Source organism: Ochotona princeps, chromosome 10 (assembly GCF_030435755.1).
Source record: "Ochotona princeps isolate mOchPri1 chromosome 10, mOchPri1.hap1, whole genome shotgun sequence".
Classification (NCBI taxonomy): Eukaryota; Metazoa; Chordata; class Mammalia; order Lagomorpha; family Ochotonidae; genus Ochotona; species Ochotona princeps.
In genome coordinates, this window is record NC_080841.1 from 24,068,428 (window position 1) to 24,081,676 (window position 13,249).

Genomic DNA, 13,249 nt, shown 5'->3' on the forward strand with positions numbered 1-13,249 from the left:
AACTACTCTTCTTTCCTGTTGTCAGGGATCTGTAGGACTGCTGTCAAAAGCAAGACCTTTTTTTCTTTTTTCTGTTGCGTCTGGTGATGAATTTATAAGCCTCCATAGGTAGGAATAGGAGTAAAGTTGATGTTGGAATCCTGGTCCCAGCAAGTACTGGGGAAAGGAAGGACTTTTACATCTCTGTAAAGCTCTGAACACTGCCCTAAGTGTAACTGTAACAGTGCTGGAGGTAAGAAAGTTCCAGTTAACTAGGGTGCGAAAATGGGCCAGTGCGGTATAAAACTGTCGGCCATTCTTTAAATATCTTTACTGGTATCATTGAAAAGCTCTCAGTGTTCTTCCTGGTATAGTCAGAAGCCTAAACTGGGCTTAGATTGTAATAATTGGGCTTTTCTCTAGAGAGGTTTCTAAGACTCATAATCATACATGATATTAGGAACTCGTACATGAACTGCTTAGAGAAGTAATTTTCAAGTTTGAACCAATCCTCATTTTTTATTAGGATGTATGCCAGTTTGATACACCCATGCTGGCTTTGTCGGCCCCTGCCTTTCCCCTTCCCGTCCTAACTCGGAGCCCCACCTCCTGTCTGAGCCCCTCCTTGAGCTTTGCTCTCTTCCCCTGCAACCATGAGGGCACATTCATTCCTGGATTCTAGAGTGGCAGCTAGAGAGCATGAACAGGAAAAGGAAATCATCCCTCTAACTCCTGAAAGGAAAGTGTTGTTGTGGCAAATCTCATGTAAGCATTTCAAAAAGGAACCGAACCGATGCCCTGTGCTTGAGTGCGTATGTGGCTAAATAACATTCATCTTTGGTTGCCTTTGTATCCTAAGACTGAAAATGTTGTGACAGTTGAACAGAACACATAAACTATTTTCCAGCTATTTTCTAACCTTTAATAATTTCACATCAGGTTCAAGATGTTGTTCCTATAACTAGTTATGACACTGCTGGGTCATTCCTTCTACTGGGATGTAACAATGGATCAATATATTACATTGGTAAGTTTACGGACACTTGGTATGCCACTTGATACGACGGTAAAAACAGATGTACACTTGTAATGCTATTTACATCTTGAAATTTTTTTCTTCAGATATGCAGAAGTTCCCTTTGCGGATGAAGGATAATGACCTTCTTGTGACTGAGTTGTATCACGATCCTTCAAACGATGCTATTACGGCTCTCAGTGTATACCTCACACCCAAAACAAGTAAGTGCTTCTCTGATAGATTTCTGAAGTGTGTAAGAATGCGTTTGTGTGTGTTAGCATCTCACATGATTCAGTAAACTAATCAAGCCCTTTGTGGGAGCTGCAGTGTCAAGGATTTCATCATTATTAGTCTAAAATTTACATTTGGCTTTTTCCTGAAGCCAGAAAATAGGCAAAATTTAGGCGGGATATTAGAAGTTTTAAATTTTTTTTTTCACAAAAAGAAATAGAAACTCTTCTGCATTGGAAAATATGCTTATTTCCCTGGACATTTTTAAAGTGGAGGAAAAACATGACTAGAAAACTTAACATGATTTTGATTGCCTTTCAGAGGCCACTGCTGTAAAATTGACAGAATAGTTGTATAAAATACTTAAGAATATTTGTATTCTAGAGTGAAAAACATAAATGGGAAATGTATAATTCGTCTGCTGCAGTGGAAAGTATTCTTGAGTCAGGCGCCTGAGACCACTCGGCCATCCTGACTCCTGCTGCAGTAGAAAGAATTCTAAAAATATTAGCTTCCATCCACTAGTACCAATAGATTGAATGTGTCTGTTTTTTGAATTTATTAGAGGACATCATAATCTCTAGTGTGAACTACTTGGTGTATGTGGATGAATTTAAGTTACAGAATATTTTATCTGTCTGGCTCTAGAACAAGGGTTGGCAAACCATGAATTGCTGGCCAAGCCAGATTTTTTGTTTTAATTTTGTAAAACATCTTTGGCTGCTTTTTTGCCTTAGAGCCGGTAGTGAGGTTCTGATAGACAACATATAATGCAGAGTTTAGAATGTATACTCTCTACTTCTTCATATGAAGTGTGCTGACCCCTGCTCTGGGGTGAGGTATGGACTTATTTTTGTAATCTAATTTAAAAATGGAGATAATATTGGGAAATTTTAGAAATCAAAAATCAAGACTATTTTGTGTGATAAGAACTGTTTTCTACGATTTCTTAAAAGATTAACTTACATGAACAGCAACTGACAGACAAAAATGGAGGCAGTGAGATCTTTCATCGTTGGCTTTCTCCCCGAATGCCTGCAGTAGCGAGGGTCGAGCCAGGCTGAAGTCTGCACCCAGGCCTTCCCTGTATGAGGCCTGGGTGGCGGGGAACCAAGCATTTGGGCCATGATCTGCTGCCTCCTACAGAGTGTTCTGCTGTTGCTGGAACACTGGAGCTGGGTTGGAAGCGGAGTAGCTGGGACTTGAACCAGGCATGTTGATGTAACACACAAGCATCCCAACCAGCCTACACCACAGTGCCTGCCCTACAATTTTTATCTGTGATTTTTTGCTCAAATGTTTTCCAGTAACTCTGAAAGAATAGCGATAAATGCAGAAGAGTGCTGTGTCTGTGGTGCTTTTTAAAAATACAGGTCACAGAGCTCCATTCTATCTAAATTTTTAGTGGAGCCTGGATTTTTTTTTTTTCCAAATCCATAGCTGAACCTAATATGATTAACTGTACATGACTGAAGTGATATATGTATCATGTAAGCAGCGTACCGTCTATATTCCATAGGTGCTTTTGATGCTATTATATAACAGTTACAGTACCTGATTGTTGAGGATAACTATTTCAGGAAAGTAAGGCAGGTGATCATCTAGCCTGGAGTAATGTGGAATATGACCGTAGGAATACTGTGGTGTGAGTGGTTTGCTTGATACGGTAGCTTTACTCTTCAGCCACCGGGTCCATTCTGTGTGAGGCGGTCTATTAGGTGGCAGACATGCAGATGAGCATGGGATTGGCTCTTACGGTCGTGCGCGGGGAAGGCGAGCAGTCCTAATTTGGGAGTGAGGGCTAGAAAAGGGTTGCTCAGAGAAGCTGCAAGGTTGCGTGTTTCAGCTGGCTCTGGGGCTGAAAGTGTGCTGAGTCTGTGTGAAGACAGCTTCTGTCACCTCCTAACTTACTACCTCTCAGTATGTGACCTCGTGCAGGTGTCAGTGGGAACTGGATTGAGATCGCCTATGGTACGAGCTCTGGAGCGGTGCGTGTGATCGTCCAGCACCCGGAGACGGTCGGCTCAGGGCCCCAGCTTTTCCAGACCTTCACAGTGCACCGCAGTCCAGTTACAAAAATCATGCTGTCAGAGAAGCATCTGGTGTCAGGTAATGTGATTCTGTTAAACCTGGAAGAGTTCCATCTCATGGAAAACCTTGTCCTGTGTGTGTTTATATATCTGAAAATTAAAAGAATAAAATAGCAGTGTTTCAGGTAAGCAAAAAATACATACTAAAAGTGGTAGAAAAGTTTAATAATCGAAGAAATTCTGATAATGCTTTTAAAAAAAGATTTATTAGTTGAAGGTGCAGTGTGATGGCTCAGTGGCTAAATCCTCACCTCACATGTGCCTGGATCCCATATAGGGCCGGTTTGTGTCCTGGCTGCTCCACTTCCCATCCAGCTCCCTGCTTGTGGCCTGGGAAAGCAGTCAAGGACGGCCCAAAGCCTTGGGACCCTGCACCTGCATGGGAGACCCGGAACAAGCTCCTGGTCTCGGCTCGGCTGGGCTGTGGCCTTTGTGGTCCCTTGGAAAGTGGACCAGCAGACTTTGCAATAAAAATAAATAAATCTTTAAAAAATAATAAATAATTTGTCTTAAAAATAAGATTTAATAATTGAGAACCAGAATTAGAGAAACAGTTATCAATCTTCCGTCTACGGGTTCACTCTCCAAATGGCTGCACTAGCTAGGCTGGCTGGAGCCTGGGACTTCTTCCAGGTCTCCCGCATGGATGCAGGGGTCCAGCGAGGGTCACCTTCTACTGCTTCCCCAGGTGTATCAGCAGGGGGTGGGGCCGATAGTGGAGCAGCCAAGTCTTGAGCCAGCGCGCAAGCAGATTGTGCAGGTGGTGGCTTAATCCGTTATGCCACAACCCTGGCCCCAATTATATTTTTAAAGATTTGATTTTTTCCTGGTTATATGATATACAAATTTAGAGTGTATCATATCTTTTATTTTCTAATAATTTGTTATGACATATTTTTATAAACCCATTGAGAAATTAGAAAAAATTTGCTTGTTTTTTAGTGTAAAATCTGGTTGTCGTAAAGATGTAATGCTAAAGTTGTAGATACAGATATTTTGATATTTGATCATCTTGTAGACATTCTATTTGAAAAATGTATTTATTTCTAACAGTCATGGTAATTGTCAAGTGTAATGAGTATTTCTGATTGCAAAGTAATCAGAAATTGTATATGCATTTTAAAATGATTTTTTAAAGGCTTATGAAAATTGTGAGTCAGGTATATCTGTAGAGCTTGCTTTTTAGAAGAATCTAAACTCTCTTGTAGAACAGTTCCCGTCCAACCTGAGGTTTTTCATAACTTTTCATATGTTGAGTTTATTTGTATGAAGACTGCCCAAAAGGTATGCACCTCGCGTTGCTGTCAGTATAGCTGCAGTCCCCTCCTCACGGCTGAGTGACTGTGCTACGGTTGCGTGTCAGTGGAGCTCTTCCTACACATTGTCGTGTTGTCTGCACTTTCTGTGCTGACTGGAATAGTATGCCAGTGACTCGCAGATTGTTTGTCCCTGTGGCCAGCCAAGACAGGTCCCAGCTTGTCTGTCCAGCTTTTGTTCTCTGTGCTGTGTTTGAGAGTTCAAGAACCATCTTAGTCCACACATCACTCACCCACACTGGTTGTCTTGGAGTGACCCTTGTCCCTGCCTTTGTTTTACCTCCTGCATATAGGTGATCCATCAGGCTTTTGAGCTTTGCTGCCATGTCACGGGTGTGGTCTTTTCTCATTGCTGCCCGCCCAATTTGAGGGTACTTTTAGAAGGTCATGAAAAGTATGCAGGATGAAAAAGCTATGCATAGGCTTCAGTTGTTTTAATGCCCAAATCAGAGCATCTTCATAGTACAATAGTCATAATTTCTCCTCCCTGTTACTGTAGTAGTTTAACTCTTCCCATGATTATTTTGCTCCTAAATGGTATGAGTTTTGCAGAGTAGTCAGAAACATTTTATAGTCATAAACCAGATAGGATTGCCAATGACTTTTCACTGTGTGTAGAATGAATTTCTGGCATGGTCTCCTGGATTTCAACTTTCAAATCTTTTCCCAACTCCCCCATACCACCTTTGTTATTGCTTATGACACTTTAACCTATTGGCTTTTGTTTCTTAAAAATCCTTTAGAAGGTTTGCTATTTTCATTTGAAATGTTTTCCCTCTGGATACTTGCTTGTGGCAGTGGATCCTACTGCCCTGTTAATAATCTATTTGTTGTCTTCATAGATGATAAAAATATAAATGATTCAGTGATAATTCTATCACTGTTGTAGAAATAAGAGTGTAAATTCTGTGGTAGCACATCTTTTCTTTGCCACTATATTCTCAATATTTATCATACTTTCTGGCCATAAAACAATTTGATGGTGTAAGCAAATACAACATTTTGTTAAATCATTACATGTGATGCCAAGAAAAATGTCCCATGTAACCAGGAATTTGAAGTATTATCTACGCTCAGTTAAGTTATTCTGCCACCTGGTGGAGATCAATACAAATGAGCATATAATATTTTTCCTGTAATGTTTTTTAATGCCAGAGATAACTAATGCAAACAAAAATCTTTCTGCATTTTAGTAAACTACCATGAAACAGATCAAACAACCCTCATTTTAAGAGTAAATTTTATTACACAAAAATCAAAAGCATTTGAAAGTTTTGTGTTAAAGGTGTATTTTCTACTGAATAAAAAATGTTACATGTATAATCAAGCTTTTAGTAATACTTATAGACTAATTCATAGCTGTATTATTTCAGGAAACTTAATGAGCAAATTAATGTATTTAAAGGCATACTAAGACTTAAATTAGTGATATCATTTATTCATGTGCATTTTCTAATTGAACCATGTATTCAGGCAAAAAAAACAGGACAAAGAGGCTGGTGGATGTACCTACCTCCTATTGTTCGCCTTAAAAAAAAAGTCAACTTTTTGGAGCATGTTTCTTAAATGTAAACTTACATGAGGATAATTATCATCTTTATGATACAATCTTACTTTTCCATAAAATTCCTAGTTCATTTTACTAATTTGATACCATTACTGCTGATCTAGGTTGTTTAATAATTGAATATCATAAATAGAAGACTTTTCCCCTAACTGCAAAAACTGCTTGCTGGTTGACTCCCCAAATGGCTCCAGTGACTGCTGGGGTCTGCCTGCAGCCAGGAGGCCCGAGCATCTTGCAGGGCTCTCAGTACTGCAGCTGAGTCTCCCTGCGGTGCCTGGTACGGGGCTGGATCAGCTGTGTCTCCCTGCGGTGCCTGGTACAGGGGCTGGATCAGCGGCAGACCTCTGCTGGGATGGAAACTGTTGCTCTAGAGTAGCGTCACACTCCCCCATGACCAAGAATGAATCTCAGCAGCTTACCGTTTTTCTAAAAACCATTTTCTTTTAAAGGTTATACCCTGCCGGCTATTTTTATAAGGATCTGTAGATATAGCTGATTAGAAACACAAGGTATATATCTTACTCAGTTGATGTAATGAATCTTGAGAATAAAGTTCCCTAACAGAAGAAAATTAAATTCCAAAGTTTCAGTCTTTGGAACATGTCAGATTTGGGGGCAAAGAATGCTCAACCTATAAAATCTGTACCAATATCCAGTATGTAAAACACTCCAGCATCTGAAGTACTTGCAGGATGTGTTACTGTAGCTTACAGTGAAATGTTGATAAGTAGAAACAAGGCACAACCAAATCACAATGAACAGTCGCTCAGTGTTCTGTCTCCCGCAGTCTGTGCAGATAACAACCACGTCCGGACATGGACAGTGACACGGTTCCGAGGGATGATCTCCACTCAGCCAGGCTCGACTCCCTTGGCATCCTTCAAGATACTGTCTCTGGAGGAGACGGAGAGCCACGGGAGCTACTCCTCCGGAAACGACATAGGTAGGCTGTTATTTTAGAGCCTTTACAAGCATCACAGACAGTTCTGTAGAAATGCAACAGTGAATTTAAAACATTATTAAGTTTATTTGAAATTCATTCACAATGTTTAGCGCATTTAACACACTAAAAATTAAAAGCTAAATGATGGAGAATTAATGTTCTTATATAATTGGTAATTTAGATGAGATTGAAAGGTCCAGTAGCACCATGTCTCCATTGATTTCCTGATTTCAGCAAAAGGTGAGTGAATACACGCATGTGCAAGTACCAGATTGTTTCTAAACCCAAGGGTTTGGATTGAAAGCAGGAGGATTTGTTTCCTTTTGATAGTACTGTTGTAAAAAAAACACTATCCCAAGCGATCGACCTGTGAAAGAGAACAGAGTTCAGGTTTGTTAGGGTAGATGGGTGAAATCCAGATGATGCTGGAAGATTCAGTCTAGAAGGTGGCCACGAGAAGTGGAAGTGCAGCTACTTATACAAGCATGTCAGTCACCAAGACAACTCGGCATGTATATTTTCTAGAATTTTTGGTGAACATCATATACTTATGAATTATAGGAATTATATTACATAATGTGAAAAAAAAGAATTACTAAAATATGCGCTGTTAGGTTTTGCATGATAACACTTTACAATAATCACAATCTTTCTAAAATTTATTATACCTGGGAAGGCATGTGAATGGCCCATTAAAGATAAAATAATGAAATCTGAAACCATTGTAAGGTACAGTTCAGTTGCAGATTTCATACTAAATAGGTTGGTCTTTAGGCAACTGATATTTTTTCTTATTGTGCTAACCCAGTTACTCTATAGGAAGTATTAAAGATTCATACCTTCAAAAACTTGAAGGATTCTAGATAATGAAAGATTCAAAAGAATAATGCTTTTCCTTTTTTAAGTTAGAAGACTATAAACACGGTCCCCCAAATGGGCAGATGCTTTAGTATCTATATAGCACTGTTACTATACAGCTGACACCATTACATGTTGTGACTGACTGTGACCTGAAATGCAATGCCACGTCTATTGGCATGAGAATGTTCCACGTGACTTGTGTGAAAGCATTCAATTAGCCTCTCTTGGTATTTTCTGTTCGCTGACCAAGGCCCCTTTGGAGAGCGAGATGATCAACAGGTGTTCATCCAGAAAGTTGTTCCTATCACCAACAAACTATTTGTGAGACTCTCATCGACTGGGAAAAGGTAACGCTATATTCAGAAATCTTCTATCTTGCAAAACATATGACACAATTATTCATATACATGTGCTGTCAGAAACAACTTGAGTTAGCAATCCATTACCTGTTAATTTTAAATTGTAATGTTAAATTATAATATACATGCTGCATATTCTGCAGGCCTATGTAAGAAATATGCTGATGCTGCGGATAGCTAGGTAGGACTGTGGAACTACCAAGATAACAACGTGGTGAACCTGTTTTCATGGTCAAACATAATTTTCTTCAAAGTGTTCAGTTTCTTCCTTAAAACTAATCTAGACCTTAAACATTTCCTAACTCTCACATAGAAATATTGCATATATTTCTATTTGTTACATATACTTTAAAATAAGGATGAACTAATTACAGGTTGATAAATAACTAATTTGCATTATCTTTACAGCTTACAATAAAATACCCATGCTTCCTTTTGTATTTCTGACCATTTTTCCCTCTAACTTTAACAAGATAAATTATCTCCATGGCAATAGAGAATCCTCTCTTTTAATGTATGTGTTCTTTGCTGCACTGAACACCACCCTTTGTTTCCAGCCGTGGCAGTGTCTCTTGCTTTTGTCTTCAGAAGTGATTTCCTATGCAAATTTCTTATGTAGATACTTCCCATATAAATTCAGTTTTTGTTTTCTGCAGTGCTAGTTACCTGATGAGATTTAACTGTATTCACAGGTTGTAGTTAACATTATCACAGTACCTTGCACAGTTTGTCATTATAAGTTCCTACTTTTTCACTGACGTTGAATTATAATCCAAAATAGATTGTTTTTAAAGGGCAAAATGTTAAAGCTGGAAGGCTTTTTAATGTCAAATAAGTGAAAAAGTAACATGTTTACAATCATTAAGATTATTGGTATCCATTTTAATGTTAGTGATGTTTCTAAAATCGCTGTCTTGTGATATGGCTCCTTATTTAATATTTCAGTGAATAAGACCTCAGATCAATAAACTCAGAATGGTTTTAGTGGACACTAACATTTGACATTTTTAAAAGAAATTCTATAAGGAGTACATAATGAAGAGACCAAATTTTTAGTGGCAAGAAATTCCATAAATTTCTGCGATCTCATGGTCTGTGAATAGTGAACAAGCTGAATGTTTATTCATTAAAACTTAGAGGACGTGAGGATACGATCTCTTATTTCTATCAGTGTTTAATATTTTCAGTTTCTATTTCAAATAGGATTTCTGCATGCCAAGGTTTATAGTTTTGACATTGACTGTTCTGGAGGACAAAGTATAGCTGTAAAAATAATAAGCAGAAATCTCTTCATAAAATCAATTCTTTATGAATGTACTTTGAATTAAAGCTTTTGGTTGAGAAACAGTTTAGGATTTTAATAGTGAGAAATGAAATATAAGGAGTATGTTGAAAATGGCCTGGGAAAAAATAGGGAACGAAATTGCATTCTTTCCTCTATACAAATCTAGATTTTAAACACAAAAACGACATCTAGGTGTTAGAAGGATTTTAATTTCTAGATATTGGAAATTAATGTAATTCGCTGAGAAAAGATAAAATGATTTCATTAGCAAAAAGTTCAACACAATTTAAAAAAAAAAGAGGGAAATTCAGTCTGGTAATATCTACCAAAGTTGTTTAGAACTCCATATGACATACTGAAGGATTTTTCCTGGATCAGAAACGAAGCTGTGAAACTCTGTATCACTAATCTACAGTGTTTCAGTGCCTAGGCATTGTCACACAGCAGGTAAAGCCGACACATGGGACTGCCTGTTTCAGGTGAGGGCTACTGCACTGCTCTGATCTGCTTTCCTGGTAGCCACAGGTGACAAAGGAGGACTTGAACTCCTGCTACTCCTGTAGGAGCCGTGGGTGGAGTGTGGCTCGCGCCTGCAGCCAGGCACAGTCCTGTGGGCATTTGAGGAGTGAACCCCTGGAAGGTCTTGGTGTCCCTTTCCCTCTGTCTTTCAAATAAGTACATTTTTCTAGGGCTATAGAAAAATGTAAATTAAAATATGAGTTTTCTGTTCTATAATTTTTTGGAGCCCGCATGTATGTGGGCCTACAGGAACACACACTTTCCCAGCTCCACCCTGCCCTTTTTGCCCTGCTCCCTAGAAAGCTCAAATAAGCCTCTTCTGTTTGGGCTTTTAAATTTTACTTGAAAGGCAGATTAGATCTTCCACCTGCTGATTCACTTTCCAAATGGCTGCAACAGCCGAGGTTGCTCTAGGCTGAAGGTAGGGTCTGGAGCTCCATCCAGGTCTCCCACGGGCATGGCCGGGGACCAACTGTTTGGGCCATCCGGTACTGCTTTTCCGGGAGCGGCTATGAACCAGAGCAGTCGGGCCTCAAACTCGAGCTCGTGTGGGATGCTGGCAACACAGAGGACTGCTTAACCTACCGTGCAACAGCACCAGTCACACTCAGCCAAGCTTCACCTGCTTCTCACATTCGCTGCATGATGTTTACTCTTCCTCTTCCATTTTCTGAACCTAGCATTTGCCTTTAAAAATTTTTTTTTATCTTTATGTTCTGTTTTGAAGTAGCCTGGCATAAATCAGATTTGGAAATGTCATTTACTGGCATTCATCACGTTCCTCATCAGTATTGACAGTAATTGCTTTCATCTGCTGTGATAAACAATGAAATAGCTCATGCCTTGAAAAAGTTGTCTATTATAAATGGAAGATACAACCTTTTATACTCATAAAACTATAATTTTGAGATAATGGGGTCTCATCCCCCAGTTATAACTACACACTATCTTTTGCAGAATATGCGAGATCCAGGCTGTTGACTGTACTGCCATATCCGCATTTACAGTGAGGGAATGTGAAGGCTCCAGTAGGATGGGCTCCAGGCCACGGCGCTACCTGTTCACAGGCCACACGAACGGTAGCATTCAGATGTGGGATCTGACCACCGCTATGGATATGGTTAGCAAAAGTGAAGACAAGGGTAGGTTTCCTCATGGAGTGACACTGGTCACCGGGTAAGCTTTTGGTACAAGTCATTAAGTGAATGTGTGCTTTCCTAAGATGTAGGTGGTCCAACGGAAGAGGAGCTGCTCAAGCTCCTGGACCAGTGTGATCTCAGCACTTCTCGCTGTGCCACCCCAAACATCAGCCCAGCAACCTCCGTGGTCCAGCACAGCCGCCTGCGGGAATCCAATTCAAGGTAGGTCACTTGGGTGGCTAGTATATTGTAAGTTCAATCAGCTGCTTTTAAGGAAGTGACTAACACAGTCATTCTGCATTTTTCAGGGGTTTTTTTCCCCCTTAAACTCAGGCTTCATGCTAATGTTCTTTCCATAGAAAAGCATTCCTGTGTTTTGTGGATGCCTACTTATGTGAGCCAGAATTCATCCAGTGAATACTCAGGAAATTACATATCACCTCAACATGTGGTGCTCTTGCTCCTTGCCAGTGTTACTGTCATTGCATGATCATGGCTAGTCATAATTAGGCATTAAATACTTTTATAACAGTGATCTAGTGTATGTTTTAATTACAGTATTGATAAATTCTTAAATCTAAGGAGCCAGGGGCCAAATACTGAATCATATTCACTCCCTGTTTTAAGGATGGTTTTATCTCTTTTCCAACCTCTTAATGAATAATTATACACACTATATTTGCTTTGCTGATTTTATATACATGAGGTCTTTAAAGTTCATGGAAATGCATAATATGAAAAAATCATGATTGGATTTCAAAAATTGCTATACTACAGTTCCATTTTCCATTAACTTTGATGTACACTGATACATACACTTGATAAGTAAAATTCTAAAGAGAAATGAACTTACAATGCTTTGTTAGTAAGATGCTCATGAAAAATTGTATCATGAAAGCGGAATTATACTTTAAAAATCTGCATTTCAGCCTCCAGCTTCAACACCATGAAACCATCCACGAAGCAGCTACCTACGGCTCCATCAGGCCCTACAGGGAGAGTCCCTTGTTGGCAAGGGCACGGAGGACGGAGAGCTTTCACAGCTACAGGGACTTCCAGACGATCAGTCTGAACAGAAATGTAGACAGAGCTCTTCCCGAAAATGGCAACTTGGGTCCAATACAAGCTGAAGTGAAGGGGGCCGCCGGGGAATGCAGCATAGCCGAGAGAAAATCTCCTGGGACAGAAGCAAAAAGCTTGAGAGAATTGGATAGTGGATTGGAAGCACATAAAGTAGCTGAAGGCTTTTCAGAAGCCAAGAAAAGGTCCTCAGAAGACGAAAATGAAAACAAAGTGGAGTTCAGGAAGAAAGGAGGGTTTGAAGGGGGAGGGTTCCTTGGCAAGAAGAAAGTGCCCTACCTGGCATCCTCCCCCAGCACATCTGACGGAGGGACAGACTCACCAGGTACGGCATCCCCATCCCCCACAAAGACCACACCCTCTCCTCGGCAGAAAAAAAGCGATTCTTCCGGTCAAGAATACAGCTTGTAAAAACTCACCCAAGTGAGTACAGTGTTTTGCTAAATGTATGTAAAAGCTGTAACCATTCTGGATTTCAGCATGTTCATTTTTACACAGAAGCACTGGACTTCATTTAGTATCTTTTTAACACCATTACCTGGAATAATCACATCTCTCAAAGTGTTGGAAATGTGGGGTTTTTGTGGGGGGGAAAGGGGTTCAGTTTTACATTCAACAGATCATTTGTGACGCAGGAGCCCAGTGTAACATTCGGCGTATTTGTTGGTACTGGATACACAGCATCCTGTCAGGAGGCGGCGATGCCGACGTCGCGAGTGTCACCTTGGCGCATGAGAACCAGCGCGTTGCATTCCTAACCCTGATTATGCCTGAGACATGTCTTGCAATACTGTCTTAAGTGAATCACATAATTGTCTTTGAAACTTGTTCTCCTTATCCTTACTGTAATCGAGAAGTGTTT

General features: G+C 39.9%; 1 protein-coding gene across 3 annotated transcripts in view; it reads left to right on the plus strand.

The window, feature by feature from the left end:
- The window catches only part of KCTD3 (potassium channel tetramerization domain containing 3), a 38,728-nt gene extending 25,737 nt beyond the window's left edge, over positions 1 to 12,991 (plus strand). The window contains exons 11-18 of one of the 3 annotated variants that reach the window (XM_004578642.4): positions 919 to 1,006; positions 1,102 to 1,218; positions 3,167 to 3,337; positions 6,989 to 7,144; positions 8,256 to 8,352; positions 11,126 to 11,310; positions 11,397 to 11,529; positions 12,237 to 12,991. In XM_004578642.4, coding sequence (XP_004578699.2) covers positions 919 to 1,006; positions 1,102 to 1,218; positions 3,167 to 3,337; positions 6,989 to 7,144; positions 8,256 to 8,352; positions 11,126 to 11,310; positions 11,397 to 11,529; positions 12,237 to 12,798 — 1,509 coding nt within the window. In that variant the 3' untranslated portion in view covers positions 12,799 to 12,991. Of the gene's footprint in view, positions 1 to 918; positions 1,007 to 1,101; positions 1,219 to 3,166; positions 3,338 to 6,988; positions 7,145 to 8,255; positions 8,353 to 11,125; positions 11,311 to 11,390; positions 11,530 to 12,236 lie in introns of all 3 variants that reach the window. The other 2 variants (XM_004578641.4, XM_036495208.2) reach the window with 2 other exon arrangements.
- The last annotated feature ends 258 nt before the right edge of the window (positions 12,992 to 13,249 follow it).